General features: G+C 48.9%; 2 protein-coding genes across 2 annotated transcripts; both read left to right on the top strand.

Moving 5' to 3' along the window:
• The first annotated feature begins 6497 nt into the window (after window positions 1-6497).
• Window positions 6498-7931, top strand: LOC124011577 (early nodulin-75-like). The gene has a single exon (XM_046325033.1). The coding sequence runs from the start codon at window positions 6498-6500 to the stop codon at window positions 7929-7931; it is 1434 nt and encodes a 477-aa protein (XP_046180989.1).
• Window positions 7932-11805: 3874 nt separating this feature from the next.
• Window positions 11806-15298, top strand: LOC124011340 (G protein-regulated inducer of neurite outgrowth 1). Its single transcript, XM_046324619.1, has 2 exons — window positions 11806-13508; window positions 13560-15298. Exons 1-2 carry the CDS (start codon window positions 11932-11934, stop codon window positions 14986-14988), a joined length of 3006 nt encoding a protein of 1001 aa, XP_046180575.1. The 5' UTR covers window positions 11806-11931; the 3' UTR covers window positions 14989-15298.
• The last annotated feature ends 5058 nt before the right edge of the window (window positions 15299-20356 follow it).

Below are 20356 nucleotides of genomic sequence, written 5' to 3'. Positions count from 1 at the left end.
ACATACATACATACATACATACATACATACATACATACATACATACATACATACATACATACATACATACATACATACATAATACATACATACATACACACACACATACACATACATACATACACACACACATACACACATACATACACACACACACACGCACGCACGCACAAACACACACATACATACATACACATACATACATAGATAGATGATGTCACTTTTTAATTATTGTATTTCTTTGTAATATAGCCCTGTCACGATGAAAGCCTTGGCGTTGCTATGAGAACAGAGTTTTAATGACTATCATTTGCTCTTGATGAGGAAGAGAAGTGCTCTCTCGTCGTTACCTTTAAACTCACTTCACGCCAGAACGTAGAACACCGGTTTCCAGGGAAACTGGCTATCAGAACCTTTTCAATATAACACACTATCACACACACGGCAGATAACAAGGAGAGCTGCCTGCCTCCTGCCTGCCTGCCTCTTTCTTGCCTGCCTCTTGCCTGCCTGCCTCTTGCCTGCCTGCTTCTTGCCTGCCTGCCTGCCTGCCTCTTGCCTCTTGCCTGCCTGCTTCTTGCCTGCATGCCTCTTGCATGGCTGCTTGCCAGTCTGCCTGCCAAACAAACGCAGAAACAGATTCTTCTGGAACCACAAACTCTAGCTCACTGCAATCATAATCTAGGAACGACACGCAGGAGGGGACAAGGAAGAGCTGCGTAGTTGGATTCACAGAGACGAGATGTGTCTGTGATAGGAGACCTTCACTGTGGACCATGGGAAGAGTCCTCTCTCTGTTGGACTGCTGAGGTATGTCTCATTAGCCCGTAGGCTGTGGAGATTCCACCGTGTTGTGATTCCAGCCTCATATTCCCAGGATAAATGTTCGTGTTTTCTCTCGTGTGCATGTTTGAGCGATTTTCTTTTCTGTACTGACTCTATAAGGTCTTGGTTTTATAATATCTGAGTACGTTTCTTCGCGTGTCTCAAAGAACGATGCGTTATGTAGGAGGTTTAAGAAATGTAGATGTCAACTAAGATTGGAATCGTAAAGACGTTTTTTTTTGAAGATACAATAAAGATTTGAAAGACATCATTCCTAACCAACAAAAAAAATGCATGTATATTCTCACCAAATTCTAGCGTATTGTGAAGAGCTATTACCTGACCATAATAAGTACATGTGTTTTAATGCTTGTCATTTAGTACAACAACAAAAAAACACTCCAGAGACCTTCAGTCTCTGTATCTTCGATACAGCTTGTTTGGCAAGAAATACTCCCACGTGTAAATACCAGTGTTATCATGATATCACAGATTACATATTAAAAGGAATATCAGAATCACTACAACAGGGAACGTAACGTTACGACTATAACTACTGTTCCCTGCAGGAGGGTAATGAGGTAAAAAACGACAATAACATTGTGTCACGTCCTGACCTTAGTTCCTTTTTTTATGTCTCTATTTTAGTTTGGTCAGGGCGTGAGTTGTGGGTGGACATTCTATGTTTTGGTTCTGTGTGTTATATTTCTAGGTGTTTTGGCCTGGTATGGTTCCCAATCAGAGGCAGATGTCAATCGTTGTCTCTGATTGAGAACCATACTTAGGCAGCCTGTTTTCCCCCTGTTAGTTGTGGGTAGTCGTTGTCTCTGATTGAGAACCATACTTAGGCAGCCTGTTTTCCCCCTGTTAGTTGTGGGTAGTTGTTGTCTCTGATTGAGAACCATACTTAGGCAGCCTGTTTTCCCCCTGTTAGTTGTGGGTAGTTGTTGTCTCTGATTGAGAACCATACTTAGGCAGCCTGTTTTCCCCCTGTTAGTTGTGGGTAGTTGTTGTCTCTGATTGAGAACCATACTTAGGCAGCCTGTTTTCCCCCTGTTAGTTGTGGGTAGTTGTTGTCTCTGATTGAGAACCATACTTAGGCAGCCTGTTTTCCCCCTGTTAGTTGTGGGTAGTTGTTGTCTCTGATTGAGAACCATACTTAGGCAGCCTGTTTTCCCCCTGTTAGTTGTGGGTAGTTGTTGTCTCTGATTGAGAACCATACTTAGGCAGCCTGTTTTCCCCCTGTTAGTTGTGGGTAGTTGTTGTCTCTGATTGAGAACCATACTTAGGCAGCCTGTTTTCCCCCTGTTAGTTGTGGGTAGTTGTTGTCTCTGATTGAGAACCATACTTAGGCAGCCTGTTTTCCCACTATGGGTTGTGGGTAGTCGTTGTCTCTGATTGAGAACCATACTTAGGCAGCCTGTTTTCCCACTATGGGTTGTGGGTAGTCGTTGTCTCTGATTGAGAACCATACTTAGGCAGCCTGTTTTCCCACTATGGGTTGTGGGTAGTTGTTTTCCGTTTCCGTGTTTGCACCATACGGGACTGTTTCGGTTTTCATTTATTCTCTTATATTTAGTGTTCAGTTAATTAAAGGAAATATGAACACGTACCACCACTTTGATCTACTCCTTCTTCAACCCACGACAGCCGTTACACAGTAGTCGATTTTACGTCATAACCCTCCTGCAGGGAAAAGTAGTTACAGTCGTTTTACCTCAGGCCCTCCTGCAGGTAACAGTAGTTACAGTCGTTTTACCTCAGGCCCTCCTGCAGGTAACAGTAGTTACAGTCGTTTTACCTCAGGCCCTCCTGCAGGTAACAGTAGTTACAGTCGTTTTACCTCAGGCCCTCCTGCAGGTAACAGTAGTTACAGTCGTTTACCTCAGGCCCTCCTGCAGGTAACAGTAGTTACAGTCGTTTTACCTCAGGCCCTCCTGCAGGTAACAGTAGTTACAGTCGTTTTACCTCAGGCCCTCCTGCAGGTAACAGTAGTTACAGTCGTTTTACCTCAGGCCCTCCTGCAGGTAACAGTAGTTACAGTCGTTTTACCTCAGGCCCTCCTGCAGGTAACAGTAGTTACAGTCGTTTTACCTCAGGCCCTCCTGCAGGTAACAGTAGTTACAGTCGTTTTACCTCAGGCCCTCCTGCAGGTAACAGTAGTTACAGTCGTTTTACCTCAGGCCCTCCTGCAGGTAACAGTAGTTACAGTCGTTTTACCTCAGGCCCTCCTGCATTTTTTCAAATGTATTTCACCTTTATTTAACCAGGTAGGCAAGTTGAGAACAAGTTCTCATTTACAACTGCGACCTGGCCAAGATAAAGCAAAGCAGTTCGACAGATACAACGACACAGAGTTACACATGGAGTAAAACAATCATACCGTCAATAATAGAGTATAAACAAGTCTATATACGATGTGAGCAAATGAGGTGAGATAAGGGAGGTAAAGGCAAAAAAGGCCATGGTGGCAAAGTAAATACAATATAGCAAGTAAAACACTGGAATGGTAGATTTGCAGTGGAAGAATGTGCAAAGTAGAAATAAAAATAATGGGGTACAAAGGAGCTAAATAAATAAATTAATAAAATAAAATAAATACAATAGGGAAGTTGTTGTTTGGGCTAAATTATAGGTGGGCTATGTACAGGTGCAGTAATCTGTGAGCTGCTCTGACAGCTGGTCCTTAAAGCTAGTGAGGGAGATAAGTGTTTCCAGTTTCAGAGATTTTTGCAGTTCATTCCAGTAATTGGCAGCAGAGAACTGGAAGGAGAGGCGGCCAAAGAAATGATTGGTTTTGGAGTTGACCAGAGGGATATACCTGCTGGAGAGCGTGCTACAGGTGGGTGATGCTATGGTGACCAGCGATCTGAGATAAGGGGGGACTTTACCTAGCAGGGTCTTGTAGATGACATGGAGCCAGTGGGTTTGGCGACGAGTATGAAGCGAGGGCCAGCCAACGAGAGCGTACAGGTCGCAATGGTGGGTAGTATATTGGGCTTTGTTGACAAAACGGATGGCACTGTGATAGACACCATCCAATTTGTTGAGTAGGGTATTGGAGGCTATTTTGTAAATGACATCGCCGAAGTCGAGGATTGGTAGGATGGTCAGTTTTTCAAGGGTATGTTTGGCAGCATGAGTGAAGGATGCTTTGTTGCGAAATAGGAAGCCAATTCTAGATTCTAGATTTTTACCTCATAGTCCTCCTGCAGGGAAACAGTAGTTATAGTCTTTTGACCTCATAAATCTCCTGCAGGGAACAGTAGGTATAGTCATTTTACCTCATAACCCTCCTGCAGGTAACAATAGTTATAATCATTTAATCTCAATCCTACTGCAGGGAACAGTGGTTATAGTCGTTTTAACTCATAACCCTCCTGCAGGTAACAGTAGTTATAGTCGTTTTATCTCAATCCTACTGCAGGGAACAGTAGTCACAGTCGTTTTACCTCATAACCTCCTGCGGGGAACAGTCGTCACAGTCGTTTTACCTCATAACCTCCTGCGGGGAACAGTCGTTATAGTCGTTTTACCTCATAACCTCCTGAAGGGAACAGTCGTTATAATCATAACCCCAATGGATACTAAATGAAATGGCAGACAACCCAGACCCCTCCAGGTACAGCAGACCACCCAGACCCCTCCAGGTACAGCAGACCACCCAGACCCCTTCAGGTACAGCAGACCACCCAGACCCCTCCAGGTACAGCAGACCACCCAGACCCCTTCAGGTACAGCAGACCACCCATACCCCTCCAGGTACAGCAGACCACCCATACCCCTCCAGGTACAGCAGACAACCCAGACCCCTTCAGGTACAGCAGACCACCCAGACCCCTTCAGGCACAGTAGGCCACCCAGACCCCTCCAGGTACAGCAGACCATCCAGAACCCTCCAGGTATAGCAGACCACCCAGAACCCTCCAGGTACATCAGGCCACCCAGACCTGACTTGGCCAGATGCAGCAGTTCCCCTGTGCCATCAGTAAGCATCCTGTGGGCCCTCTTAGGGGCCAGGCCCAAAGGAACCAAATCTCTGACCTCGTTTGCCAAACCTGCCCGTGTGCCTGGGACAATAGGTTGCTGCGCAATGGGAGTTTCCAATGGTCCCCACCAACGGTCCGCTAACCAAGGCTGCCTGGACCAACGGTGAGCCACAAGAATCAATGGTAAAACTGCCTGTGCGCCTGGGACAACAAGCCCACCTGGTGCACCCTCTCTAACGAGGGGCTAAATCAGTACTGCTGGCGGAGACACGTAAAGGAGGTTCTGAGGCCACTGGTGCGCGAGAGCTTCCGTTCCCAACGGGTCACTTGGGTCCCTCATCGAGAGAAAAAAAGTCAACACTGCGCTTCTCGCGATGGGTAAAAGATTTACTTTGGCACGGCCAAAAGTGTCCCATACCTATAAGATCAGCCTTCACTCCAGAGAGAGACAGAGTCCCACCTGGTTAAAAGATCAGCCTTCACTCCAGAGAGACAGAGTCCCACCTGGTTATAAGATCAGCCTTCACTCCAGAGAGACAGAGTCCCACCTGGTTATAAGATCAGCCTTCACTCCAGAGAGAGAGAGTCCCACCTGGTTATAAGATCAGCCTTCACTCCAGAGAGAGACAGAGTCCCACCTGGTTAAAAGATCAGCCTTCACTCCAGAGAGACAGAGTCCCACCTGGTTATAAGATCAGCCTTCACTCCAGAGAGACAGAGTCCCACCTGGTTAAAAGATCAGCCTTCACTCCAGAGAGACAGAGTCCCACCTGGTTAAAAGATCAGCCTTCAGTCCAGAGAGACAGAGTCCCACCTGGTTATAAGATCAGCCTTCACTCCAGAGAGAGACAGAGTCCCACCTGGTTATAAGATCAGCCTTCACTCCAGAGAGAGACAGACTCCCACCTGGTTAAAAAAACAGCACCTGAGTTGAGGCATACATGAGTTGCCCAAAGTGAAAGCATGTGCTAACTCCTCCCCAGCAATAGGGAGCGAGCCAAGGTAAGGAGGGAAAGAAACAGTCTCCCCCCACCTGATGACGCATGCCACCTCTGACATATTGTTGATTCTAACCTGCACTAGCCGGTCCAACAAAAACAGGGGGTAGCGTCTGAGCGCCAGATACTCTGGGTAATTGATATATAGTGCAATCCACACCAGTGTCCATAGGCCTCACAGAGAAACCCGAAGCATGGCCCGTAGGCCTCACAGAGACACCCGATGCATGGCCCGTAGGCCTCACAGAGACACCCGATGCATGGCCCGTAGGCCTCACAGAGACACCCGATGCATGGCCTGTAGGCCTCACAGAGGCACCCGATGCATGGCCTGTAGGCCTCACAGAGGCACCCGATGCATGGCCTGTAGGCCTCAGAGGCACCCGATGCATGGCCTGTAGGCCTCAGAGGCACCCGAAGCATGGCCTGTAGGCCTCACAGAGCCACCCGAAGCATGGCCCGTAGGCCTCACAGAGCCACCCGAAGCATGGCCCGTAGGCCTCACAGAGACACCCGAAGCATGGCCTGTAGGCCTCACAGAGCCACCCGAAGCATGGCCCGTAGGCCTCACAGAGCCACCCGAAGCATGGCCCATAGGCTTGACAGAGCCACCCGAAGCATGGCTCATAGGCTTTACAGAGCCACCCGAAACATGGCCCATAGGCTTGACAGAGCCACCCGAAGCATGGCCCATAGGCCTCACAGAGCCACCCGAAGCATGGCCGATAGGCTTGACAGAGCCACCCAAAGCATGGCCCATAGGCCTCACAGAGCCACCCGATGCATGGCCCTTGGACTCACAGAGCCACCCGATGCATGGCCCATAGACCTCACAGAGCCACCCGATGCATGGCCCATAGACCTCACAGAGCCACCCGATGCATGGCCCATAGACCTCACAGAACCACCCGATGCATGGCCCATAGACCTCACAGAGCCACCCGATGCATGGCCCATAGACCTCACAGAGCCACCCGATGCATGGCCCGTAGACCTCACAGAGCCACCCGATGCATGGCCCATAGACCTCACAGAGCCACCCGATGCATGGCCCGTAGACCTCACAGAGCCACCCGATGCATGGCCCGTAGACCTCACAGAGCCACCCGATGCATGGCCCGTAGACCTCACAGAGCCACCCGATGCATGGCCCGTAGACCTCACAGAGCCACCCGATGCATGGCCCATAGACCTCACAGAGCCACCCGATGCATGGCCCGTAGACCTCACAGAGCCACCCGATGCATGGCCCGTAGACCTCACAGAGCCACCCGATGCATGGCCCGTAGACCTCACAGAGCCACCCGATGCATGGCCCGTAGACCTCACAGAGCCACCCGATGCATGGCCCGTAGACCTCACAGAGCCACCCGATGCATGGCCCGTAGACCTCACAGAGCCACCCGATGCATGGCCCGTAGACCTCACAGAGCCACCCGATGCATGGCCCGTAGACCTCACAGAGCCACCCGATGCATGGCCCGTAGACCTCACAGAGCCACCCGATGCATGGCCCGTAGACCTCACAGAGCCACCCGATGCATGGCCCGTAGACCTCACAGAGCCACCCGATGCATGGCCCGTAGACCTCACAGAGCCACCCGATGCATGGCCCGTAGACCTCACAGAGCCACCCGATGCATGGCCCGTAGACCTCACAGAGCCACCCGATGCATGGCCCGTAGACCTCACAGAGCCACCCGATGCATGGCCCGTAGACCTCACAGAGCCACCCGATGCATGGCCCGTAGACCTCACAGAGCCACCCGATGCATGGCCCGTAGACCTCACAGAGCCACCCGATGCATGGCCCGTAGACCTCACAGAGCCACCCGATGCATGGCCCGTAGACCTCACAGAGCCACCCGATGCATGGCCCGTAGACCTCACAGAGCCACCCGATGCATGGCCCGTAGACCTCACAGAGCCACCCGATGCATGGCCCGTAGACCTCACAGAGCCACCCGATGCATGGCCCGTAGACCTCACAGAGCCACCCGAAGCATGGCCCGTAGACCTCACAGAGCCACCCGAAGCATGGCCCATAGACCTCACAGAGCCACCCGAAGCATGGCCCGTAGACCTCACAGAGCCACCCGAAGCTACCGGCTTAGTCTGAGAGATGTGTCCAGACGCGTGCAACGCTTAAAGGACCGTATCACCAGTAGCCCCTAGGGGAACAGCTTCATCCCAGAGTCCATCATCCCCAGTAGGCGTAGGCACTGGTGAAAACACACTGTGAAATGTGGCTAAGCGGAGCCAGGAAACCCGGACACGCTCCATGGTGATAGAAAAGCATGATAATGCAGTGAGTCTAGCTTGAGCATCCCGAAATGTAATGCGTTGAGATGGAGTCTGACAGTTATTTTTCTGGTTTCCTAGAGACTGAATACAGGACAGTAGCGTATGGATGGATGTCTGCTTGCCCGCCTTTCGCTCCGCCGCCACCAGCTAATTACTTTAACAGCCGGGCGGCCTTGTGAGCATTCTGAGTTTGTAGACTCTGAGGTGATTGTTGAGGGGTACGTAGGTCTAGAAAAGGACGCCAAGTATACCGTCCTTTTTCCTAACCAGGAATACCGTCTGTACCAGCAGTCCCAGATCTTCAACATAGGAACCGCTCGGATCGCCTGCTTCTGGAGACGCGAGGATCTATGTCCTCCCTCAAAATGGGCAGTGAGACCTCGGGAACAGTCTACGTGATGACGCTGCAGAAGCATGGGGGGAACACACAAATTGTACCCTAACGTCACGGTTCGCATGATCCAGGGTGACACTGCGCGCCATTGGTCAGAGCTGACAGTGAGAAGGGAGCTATTGGTCGAAGCTGACAGCGAGAAGAGAGCCATTGGTCGAAGCTGACAGTGAGACGCCCTGAAGGTTAGGGACGCCACCTTGTGGACTGGGAGAGATTGGTTCCTCGTCCATTTCCACCACTTGACAACCGTGTGTCTGAACTTGGAGAAAGAACACTTTTCACTGAACTCGCATACGAGAGACAACATTTTAACACAGGTGAATACTGTTGGAAGAAAATGTGCTTACGGGTCACTATGGTTCACTCTGGGTCACTCTGGGTCACTCTGGGTCGCTATGGGTCACTCTTGGTCACTATGGGTCACTATGGGTCACTCTGGGTCACTCTGGGTCACTATGGGTCGCTATGGGTCACTCTTGGTCACTCTGGGTCACTATGGGTCACTATGGTTCACTCTGGGTCACTCTGGGTCACTCTGGGTCACTCTGGGTCACTCTGGGTCACAAGTAGCCTCACTCGGTTTAGGCGGTAAGATGAGGTTCGGCAGCCAGTGCTGGACCGCACACGCATTAAAAGTAGACGTTACCCTACCGACCAGTCATAGGTACTGGAGACAATGCGCCTTGTAACCTAGCTGGGAAAGGGACAGAGACCTTCTGTTGCAACGTTCGTACTTTAATTTAATTCCCAGGAATGAAAAGCTTTGAACTGGAGACACAGCTCATTTGGGGGCTCATATGAACCACAGAGACTGCGTGTGGGATAATAGCGTGGCCGTGTCCAACCCTGCTAGTTCACTCGACTCCGCTACCAAAAACAAATCACTGATGGAGCCCAGAACCTGTATCACTAGACGCCTCATAGGGACTAGTGAGATACAGGCAGGAAACAGCCATAAATCGCAGTAATGAGACACCTATGGGTGAGGGGCTCCCCCTTGTGGACAGTGAACCAACATATCACTCTCACCCTGGGGGGATTGATATACCCCTTGATCCCTGTGAACACCATGAATTGCGGGGTAACAAAGAGGGCAGCATTAAATCGTTCCTGTTCACACCAAGTGTGAAGAGCGGAATAATTGAAGGAATGAATCCTGAGGTGCAGATTTCATTGGCCTTGTCAGGAGCGATTGTAGATCCTTCAACCGAGGTCGCGAGAATGCGACTCTCGGTAGAGTATGTCATACCAAAGTTTACTGACAGGAAGGGAACTTGAATCACATGCCTTAAAGCTGAAATGGCATCTTTAATCACATGCTTAAAGCTGAAATGGCATCTTGAATCACATGCTTAGAGCTGAAATGGCATCTTGAATCACATGCCTTAAAGCTGAAATGGCATCTTGAATCACATGCTTAGAGCTGAAATGGCATCTTGAATCACATGCCTTAAAGCTGAAATGGCATCTTGAATCACATGCTTAGAGCTGAAATGGCATCTTGAATCACATGCCTTAAAGCTGAAATGGCATCTTTAATCACATGCCTTAAAGCTGAAATGGCATCTTGAATCCCATGCCTTAAAGCTGAAATGGCATCTTTAATCACATGCTTAAAGCTGAAATGGCATCTTTAATCACATGCTTAGAGCTGAAATGGCATCTTGAATCACATGCTTAGAGCTGAAATGGCATCTTGAATCACATGCCTTAAAGCTGAAATGGCATCTTGAATCACATGCTTAGAGCTGAAATAGCATCTTGAGTCACATGCTTAAAGCTGAAATGGCATCTTGAATCACATGCTTAGAGCTGAAATGGCATCTTGAATCACATGCCTTAAAGCTGAAATGGCATCTTGAATCACATGCTTAGAGCTGAAATGGCATCTTGAATCACATGCCTTAAAGCTGAAATGGCATCTTGAATCACATGCCTTAAAGCTGAAATGGCATCTTGAATCACATGCTTAGAGCTGAAATGGCATCTTGAATCACATGCCTTAAAGCTGAAATGGCATCTTGAATCACATGCCTTAAAGCTGAAATGGCATCTTGAATCACATGCCTTAAAGCTGAAATGGCATCTTGTTTCACATGCCTTAAAGCTGAAATGGCATCTTGAATCACATGCCTTAAAGCTGAAATGGCATCTTGAATCACATGCCTTAAAGCTGAAATAGCATCTTGAATCACATGCCTTAAAGCTGAAATGGCATCTTGAATCACATGCTTAGAGCTGAAATGGCATCTTGAATCACATGCCTTAAAGCTGAAATGGCATCTTGAATCCCATGCTTAGAGCTGAAATGGCATCTTGAATCACATGCATCAAAGCTGAAATGGTATCCGTAGAGCATCACTGTACTGCTGTAAATATTTCCTATATCACCTCTGTGTGCACATAATCCTCTGATATCACCTCTGTGTACACAGGAACCTCTGACATCACCACTGTGTGCACAGGAACCTCTGACATCACCACTGTGTGCACAGGAACCTCTGACATCACCACTGTGTGCACAGGAACCTCTGACATCACCCCTGCCCCTGAGGAGCCTCGTATGGATACCAGTCACCAGTCTGTCAATCAAGACTGTCAGCCAAAACGTCACATGCACACTATGATTGGTGTGGGGTTGGATGGGGAGTCGTTGGAGCACGGAGACACAACTATCATACCTATCACAGCTATTAGAGCAGTGGACTCAGGTGATGTTGCTGTTCAGCTGGACTCACACCCTGTGGTGGAAAGCACTCAGATTACAGGGTGTGCTGAGTTTGGAACACCCACTGTTCAAATACTCCCCTCAGTACAGGGCCATGCAACAGAGGAGGACTTCTACTTACCCCAAAAATATCTGAATAACCACCACCCACAGTGTGAGACTTCACACAGAGAATTCTCCCTGGAGGAGGAGGAGGAGGAGGAGGAGGAGGAGGAGGAGGAGGAGGAGGAGGAGGAGGAGGAGGAGGAGGAGATAGGGAAAGAGGATGTCAGAAAGAAAGATGGAGAGAGAGAGAAAGAGAAGGAGTTAGGTAAAGAGAAAGGGATAGATGAAGAGATAAAAAAAGACAAAGAGAAAGAGACTGAGACAGAGAAGGAGAGAGAGACAGAAAAGGAGAGAGAGACAGAAAAGGAGAGAGAGACAGAAAAGGAGAGAGAGACAGAAAAGGAGAGAGAGACAGAAAAGGAGAGAGAGACCGAGACAGAGAAGGAGAGAGAGACCGAGACAGAGAAGGAGAGAGAGACTGAGAAGGAGAGAGAGACAGAGAAGGAGAGAGAGACAGAAAAGGAGAGAGAGACAGAAAAGGAGAGAGAGACAGAAAAGGAGAGAGAGACAGAAAAGGAGAGAGAGACAGAGAAGGAGAGAGAGAAGAAGAGAGAGACAGAGAAGGAGAGAGAGACAGAGAGACAGCACATGCAGACCCAGGTTAGTCTGGAGGTGGTTCAGTACCAGTCTGTAGCCACCAGTCCCATGACCCCACCCCAGGGGGCTGGTGCCGACGCCTTCCCCTTCCCAGCAGCCTCTAGGAGTCTAAAGGTGGTTCAGTGCCAGTCTGTAGCCACCAGTCCCATGACCCCACCCCAGGGGGTTGGTGCCGACGCCTTCCCCTTCCCAGCAGCCTCTAGGAGTCTAAAGGTGGTTCAGTGCCAGTCTGTAGCCACCAGTCCCATGACCCCACCCCAGGGGGCTGGCGCCGACGCCTTCCCATTCCCAGCATCCTCTAGGAGTCTAAAGGTGGTTCAGTGCCAGTCTGTAGCCACCAGTCCCATGACCCCACCCCAGGGGGCTGGTGCCGACGCCTTCCCCTTCCCAGCATCCTCTAGGAGTCTAAAGGTGGTTCAGTGCCAGTCTATAGCCACCAGTCCCATGACCTCACCCCAGGGGGCTGGCGCAGACGCCTTCCCATTCCCAGCAGCCTCTAGGAGTCTAAAGGTGGTTCAGTGCCAGTCTGTAGCCACCAGTCCCATGACCCCACCCCAGGGGGCTGGCGCCGACGCCTTCCCATTCCCAGCAGCCTCTAGGAGTCTAAAGGTGGTTCAGCAGCACTCTGTAGCCACCAGTCCCATGACCCCACCCCAGGGGGCTGGCGCCGACGCCTTCCCCTTCCCAGCAGCCTCTAGGCCGGGTGCGGAGACTAAGGACGCAGAGCTGCAGGTGGTGCACCAGGTGGAGTTCCGTTCTGTCGCCACTGCACCCATGACTCCAAAAAACAACAACAGCCCCACCCTCCTCTCTGCCTTCCCAAAGCTCAGCAGGAGAGAAGGGGAGGAGAGGACGGAGGAGAGGAGAGAGAATGAGGGGAGGGACGAGAGGGAAACTACATCGGACCCTGTTGTAGTTACTCCTCGTCTGATGTTAGCTCCGGTACTGAAATGTAGCGCTCCGAAAGAGGAGGTGGCTGAAGAGACAAAGTCTCAGTCCAACATCCCTCCAGATAGCTCTGTTTACTCAGATCCTCAGACTGACGGATTCTGTCATAACTACGCTGGTGATCCAGAGGAGGTTAAAAGGAGAGGGCGACATGGGGCGACTGGGGACACTGTCGATCAAGAGATTACCATTCTGGTCACCCAGCATGACGGCATCGGAGTTGTGGAAGAAGAGGAGGAGGAAGAAGAGGAGGAGGAGAGAAGGGAGGAGATGATGTCATTTATTCACTCCACTGAGCCTGAGGCGTCTGTGGAGGTAGACAACATGGAGGGGGTGAAGGTCGTTCCTCCGGTGCCCCAAAACAGCCTGGACGATGGGAGAAGTGATGACATAGCTCAACCAGAAAGCGCAGAGACGGTCATGAACCCCCACTCACACGGAAACAGACAGGAAGATTCTCTCCCTCCTTCCGGTGAAGACATCCGAACGGAAACGAAGCAGATGACATCACCACAATCTCTGACTAAAAACAAGCACCCTGAACAAATAGGAGAGGAATCGAAGCTCCGCTTTAGTGAGGAGCAACCCAACCAGACAGAACAGCACAGCCTAGTGGACAGGAGTGGAACTGCCCAACCCATCCAGACAGAACAACACAGCCTAGTGGACAGGAGTGGAACTGCCCAACCCATCCAGACAGAACAACACAGCCTAGTGGACAGGAGTGGAACTGCCCAACCCATCCAGACAGAACAGCACAGCCTAGTGGACAGGAGTGGATCTGCCCAACCCATCCAGACAGAACAGCACAGCCTAGTGGACAGGAATGGAACTGCCCAACCCATCCAGACAGAACAACACAGCCTAGTGGACAGGAGTGGACCTGCCCAACCCATCCAGACAGAACAGCACAGCCTAGTGGACAGGAGTGGAACTGCCCAAACAGAACAACACAGCCTAGTGGACAGGAGTGGAACTGCCCAACCCATCCAGACAGAACAGCACAGCCTAGTGGACAGAAGTGGAACTGCCCAACCCAACCAGACAGAACAGCACCACTCTGTAGCCTCCCACCCCATCACCCCAACCCAGGGAGTCGGCACCAACGCCTTCCCCTTCACAGCATCCTCTAGGTGTCTGGAGGTGGTTCAGTACCAGTCTGTAGCCACCAGTCCCATGACCCCTCCCCAGGGGGCTGGCACCGATGCCTTCCCCTTCCCAGCAGCCTCTAGGAGGACGGGTGCGGAGACTAAGGATGCTGAGCTGCAGGTGGGCCAGCAGGTGGAGTTCCGTTCTGTCTCCACGGCACCCATGACTCCAAAAACGGCCCCCGCCACCCCCACAGCCTTCGCAGAGCTCAGCGAGAGAGAGGGGGAGGAGAAGAAAGAGGTGAGCGAGGGGGAGGAGAAGAAAGAGAAACGAGAGAGGGGGGAGAGTACAAAAGAGACGAAGGAGGACAGAAGGGAAGAGAAATCTGAAGTGAAAGTGAAAGAGGTTGAGGAGCAGACAAAGCAAGAGGAGAGGTCAGACGAGCCGGTGCAGGAGGTGAGGTGGGACGAGAAGGGGATGACATGGGAGGTGTATGGAGCGGTGGTAGAGGTAGCCGTCCTGGGCTCAGCCATACAGAAACACCTGGAGAAGCAGGTTGAGAAGCTCAGAAAGCATCCCTCCCCTGGCCTGCCTCCTCCCCTCAACCCAGCCGCCATGCCACTGCCCAGTACCCCTCCTCCCCTAAACCCAGCCGCCATGCCCCTGCCCTCCACCCCTCCTCCCCTCAACCCAGCCGCCTTGCCCCTGCCCTCCACCCCTCCTCCCCTAAACCCAGCCGCCATGACCCTGCCCTGTACTCCTCCTCCCCTCAACCCAGCCACCATGCCCCTGCCCACCACCCCTCCTCCCCTAAACCCAGCCGCCATGCCCCTGCCTTCCAACCCTCCACCGGCCTCTGGGACCACCCAGGGATTGTTGGGTAAGGGCTTGGCCTGGAAGAGAGGGGAGCGGGAGGGGAAGAGAGGCAGGCGCCGGAGGAACCCTTTCCGTTTGCTGTTGAAGAACATGCAGCAGCCCAACTGTTGCTCCCGAACTCATTCTACTGAGTGACACTGCAGGAGCATCATCCATTCCCTCCTTCCTCGCCCACTGGACTGAAGGCTAACTACATTACCACCCATTCTCTCCTTCCTCTGCCATTGGACTGAAGGCTAACTACATTACCACCCATTCTCTCCTTCCTCGCCCACTGGACTGAAGGCTAACTACATTACCACCCATTCTCTCCTTCCTCTGCCATTGGACTGAAGGCTAACTACATTACCACCCATTCTCTCCTTCCTCGCCCACTGGACTGAAGGCTAACTACATTACCACCCATTCTCTCCTTCCTCTGCCATTGGACTGAAGGCTAACTACATTACTACCCATTCTCTCCTTCCTCGCCCACTGGACTGAAGGCAAACTACATTACCACCCATTCTCTCCTTCCTCTGCCATTGGACTGAAGGCTAACTACATTACCACCCATTCTCTCCTTCCTCGCCCACTGGACTGAAGGCTAACTACATTACCACCCATTCCCTCCTTCCTCTGCCATTGGACTGAAGGCTAACTACACCTTCCTCTGCCACGGGACTGAAGGCTAACTACATTACCACCCATTCCTTCCTTGCTAGTTCGTATCCCCTAGCTGACAAGGTGAAAATATCTGTCATTTATCCCTTTAGCAGGGCAGTTAACCCCGCACAAGGCAGTTAATCCCCCACAAGGCAGTTAAACCCCCACAAGGCAGTTAAACCCCCACAAGGCAGTTAAACCCCCACAAGGCAGTTAAACCCCCACAAGGCAGTTAATCCCCCACAAGGCAGTTACCCCCCCACAAGACAGTTACCCCCCCACAAGGCAGTTAATCCCCCACAAGACAGTTAATCCCCCACAAAACAGTTACCCCCCACAAGGCAGTTAATCCCCCACAAAACAGTTACCCCCCACAAGGCAGTTAACCCCCACAAGGTAGTTAATCCCCCACAAGGCAGTTAATCCCCCACAAGGTAGTTAACCCCCACAAGGTAGTTAACCCCCACAAGGTAGTTAACCCCCACAAGGCAGTTAAACCCCCACAAGGTAGTTAACCCCCACTAGACCATTAACCCCCACGAGACCATTAACCCCCACGTTAACCCCCATAAGACAGTTAACCCCCATAAGACAGTTAACCCCCATAAAACAGTTAACCCCCTTCCACAAGACAGTTAACCCCCTCCACAAGACAGTTAATCCCCCCACTAGACAGTTAACCCCCACTAGACAGTTAAACCCCCACAACGCAGGTAACCCCCACAAGACATATCACCCCCCTCCCACAAGACAGTTACCCCCCACACGACAATTAAACCCCCACAACGCAGGTAACCCCCACAAGACAGTTAACCCCCACAAGACAGTTAACCCCCACAAGACAGTTAACCCGCCCCCACAAGACAGTTAACCCCCCACAAGGCAGTTAATCTTCTAACTACATCCCAGCTAACACATAACGTTCTGAGAACCATATGTTTCTTAGAGCTTGGTGAGAACGTGGTTGTCCTATAGTTATTTTGCATACAACATTCACACAACTTTCTGGGAATGTTGCAGGATAGTTGGTTGGTTTTGGAACATTCTCAGCGCATTTAAAGAACTTGACCAAAAAAACTTTTTATTCTTGGTATTTCGTTAGTTTAACAGAACGTTTCCTAAAAGTTCAAACATGGTTACATTTCATTTAAATTTTGGTAATGTTCTAGGAACGTCCTCAAACTGGTTTGACATTGGCAATAGTTCAGAGAACGTTAAGGAACAACGTTCTTCTGTGTGAATATCAGTAGTTCAGCATTACGTTTCCTACAGGTTTTCCTCGTGGTTTTATTTAAAATCATGTTCTCAAATTGTTCAGAGAACATTAAGAAAACGTTCCATTACATAAAAAACACAAGAAAATATTAGTAACATTCAGAGAACATTCTAAGAATGTTATTTAAAAACAAACCTTCCAAATTCAGGACGTTAAAGGGAAACTTCAAAATTGTTCAAATTCATATTCCTCATATCCAGCACCACCCCAACATCAACATACAGAATGTGAAAATGGTGGGTTTCTATGCTTTGTAGTAAAACAGATAGAGGACGATACGTGTTTCCAGTGACGTCTAACTACCTTATCTTGACTACCTACATTATCTTGACTACCTACGTTATCTTGACTACCTACGTTATCTTGACTACCTACGTTAACTTGACTACCTACATTATCTTGTCTACTGCATGGCTAATTCTCTCAGTCAATGGACAACAGGATACCTACATTATCTTGACTACCTACATTATCTTGACTACCTACATTATCTTGTCTACTGCATGGCCAATTCTCTCAGTCAATGGACAACAGGATACCTACATTAACTTGACTACCTACATTATCTTGTCTACTGCATGGCTAATTCTCTCAGTCAATGGACAACAGGATACCTACATTAACTTGACCCCCTACATTATCTTGACTACCTACATTATCTTGTCTACTGCATGGCTAATTCTCTCAGTCATTGGACAACAGGATATCTACATTATCTTGACTACCTACATTATCTTGTCTACTGCATGGCTAATTCTCTCAGTCAATGGACAACAGGATACCTACATTATCTTGACTACCTACATTATCTTGTCTACTGCATGGCTAATTCTCTCAGTCAATGGACAACGGGATACCTACATTACCACAGTGACATAAGGACTGTAGGGTTAACTAAAGTATCTCTAATCCTATGATTGATTGACTACATTACTTTGTTCATCTCTTAGTTCAACCCAACAGTTCCTATAAAGCCAAATAACATCTTTGTAACGCGTTGTGTTTTGGTTATCCAATACATCGCTCGCCCCTTTTTTTCCCCACTGGAACTAAGTCATGAATGTCAGGGAGGCTTGTGTCAACAGATTATAATCTACGATGCATTCAAGAACGAAACATTACAACATGTCATTCACTTTTAAAAACTTTCTTCTTCGTTTTTTTTTTTTTTTTTTTTTGTAAAATAAATAAATATGGGCAGCCTTTTTTTCTTTTTTTTAAATGTGGTCTTTAATTTGTTTTCTTTATTTTTCCTAAATGATGATTGTCATATTGTGATTGTATCTTTGGTATAAAGTGCTAATTTAAAGTTATTGTGTTAATTGCATTATCTCTTCGTGTTATCGTGAAAATGTTACTTACATTTTTTTTGTTTTTTTTAAATACGCTCAATCAGAGTCATTTTTAAAAGTAATAATTCCTACGGCTAAATGTATGCATTGTCAGCTTCAGTGATAATCCCATTTTGTGATAGTTATCTTGTTGATTGTGATGTGATACTATGTACATTTCCATGTGTTTAAGTTAACCCTCTAGATTGTTATTGTTATGTTATGTTCATTAGATTAGATAACAAACACAGGATTTTAAATACTTAGTGCTTAGTTTCATAATAACGGAAAAACACGGAATGAAATGAATATATAAACATACCATCACAAAGCAAAATGTTTTAAATATCAAATCTTTACATATTTAGAAATATAATAAAGTGATTCACAATGAAAATTGTTTATTTTTTTGGCTTTTCATCAAAAAAGGTTAATGATTTCGAAATCCTTTTAGGTGTGATGTTGTTCACCTAATAACAAAACAATGGATTAATGAAGACATTTGGGAATCTTGTCAAAAGAAAACTTCTGGCTAACCGACTGATCTAAGATCACCATATTATTGGTTGTTGTGAGAAATGGATGGAAGATTATTACCTAGATTTTTAAAAAAGCAAATGAGTAAATCAACAACAACAACAACAACAACTACAATAAATATTTGATTGAGCTTGATTTCATCTCAAAAGACAGATTGTCTTTCTATCACAGAGTTTGACCAAACTTTTTCCAAGAGCGTAGGGAAGTCCATTTTATGACCCCGCAGTCGGTCTGAGATCCCAAGATGGCCGTCACAGCTTAGTGGTACTGCCCCCAAAAAGGTCAGTAAACACTGCCCCAAAATGCCTTTCACGGGTCAGTGATACTCCCCCCCCTCCCCAAAAAAATGACAGTTACATACTGTTGTTGTCTCTCTTCCTGCCACGCTGGGCCAAGGCTTCACCTAGAGGCTCGGCGTAGGGGTTATCTGCTCTCCTGCTCTAACTCATACTAGTTACCTATACGAACTAACTCATACTAGTTACCCATACGAACTAACTAATACTAGTTAACCATACCCGATAACCCCTTACTAACTAACCCATACTAAATCAAATCAAAATCAAATCAAATCAAATGTATTTATATATCAAATGTATTTATATAGCCCTTCGAACAGCTGATATCTCAAAGTGCTGTACAGAAACCCAGCCTAAAACCCCAAACAGCAAGCAATGCAGGTGTAGAAGCACGGTGGCTAGGAAAAACTCCCTAGAAAGGCCAAAACCTAGGAAGAAACCTAGAGAGGAACCAGGCTATCTCAGTGGGGTGGCTCAGTCCTCTTCTGGCTGTGCCGGGTGGAGATTATAACAGAACATGGCCAAGATGTTCAAATGTTCATAAAATGTTCATAAATGACCAGCATGGTCGAATAATAGTAAGGCAGAACAGTTGAAACTGGAGCAGCAGCATGGCCAGGTGGACTGGGGACAGCAAGGAGTCATCATGTCAGGTAGTCCTGGGGCATGGTCCTAGGGCTCAGGTCCTCCGAGGACACCGAATAGGACAGGACACCGAATAGGACAGGAGAAGTACTCCAGATATAACAAACTGACCCTAGCCCCCCCGACACAAACTACTGCAGCAACAATACTGGAGGCTGAGACAGGAGGGGACAGGAGACACTGTGGCCCCATCCGAGGACACCCCCGAACAGGGCCAAACAGGAAGGATATAACCCCACCCACTTTGCCAAAGCACAGCCCCCACACCACTAGAGGGATATCTTCAACCACCAACTTACCATCCTGAGACAAGGCTGATAATAGCCCACAAAGATCTCCGCCACGGCACAGCCCAAGGGGGGGGGGGCGCCAACCCAGACAGGATGACCACAACAGTGAATCAACCCACTCAGGTGACGCACCCAAAGCAGGGACGGCATGAGAGAGCCCCATTAAGCCAGTGACTCAGCCCCTGTAATAGGGTTAGAGGCAGAGAATCCCAGTGGAAAGAGGGGAACCGGCCAGGCAGAGACAGCAAGGGCGGTTCGTTGCTCCAGAGCCTTTCTGTTCACCTTCCCACTCCTGGGCCAGACTACACTCAATCATATGACCCACTGAAGAGATGAGTCTTCAGTAAAGACTTAAAGGTTGAGACCGAGTTTGCTTCTCTGACATGGGTAGGCAGACCGTTCCATAAAAATGGAGATCTATAGGAGAAAGCCCTGCCTCCAGCTGTTTGCTTAGAAATTCTAGGGACAATTAGGAGG

The sequence above is a fragment of the Oncorhynchus gorbuscha genome, linkage group LG23, assembly GCF_021184085.1.
Source record: "Oncorhynchus gorbuscha isolate QuinsamMale2020 ecotype Even-year linkage group LG23, OgorEven_v1.0, whole genome shotgun sequence".
Taxonomy (NCBI): Eukaryota; Metazoa; Chordata; class Actinopteri; order Salmoniformes; family Salmonidae; genus Oncorhynchus; species Oncorhynchus gorbuscha.
Note: the sequence above shows the minus strand (reverse complement) of the source record. Positions and strands in the feature narration are given on the sequence as shown.

Coding starts and splice junctions, on each gene's coding strand:
- LOC124011577 (XM_046325033.1), top strand. CDS start 6,498: ATGGCCCATAGGCCTCACAGAGCCACCCGAAGCATGGCCGATAGGCTT.
- LOC124011340 (XM_046324619.1), top strand. CDS start 11,932: ATGCAGACCCAGGTTAGTCTGGAGGTGGTTCAGTACCAGTCTGTAGCC. Junction 13,509..13,559: donor CAGCACAGCCTAGTGGACAG/GAGTGGAACTGC, acceptor CCTAGTGGACAG/GAGTGGAACTGCCCAACCCA.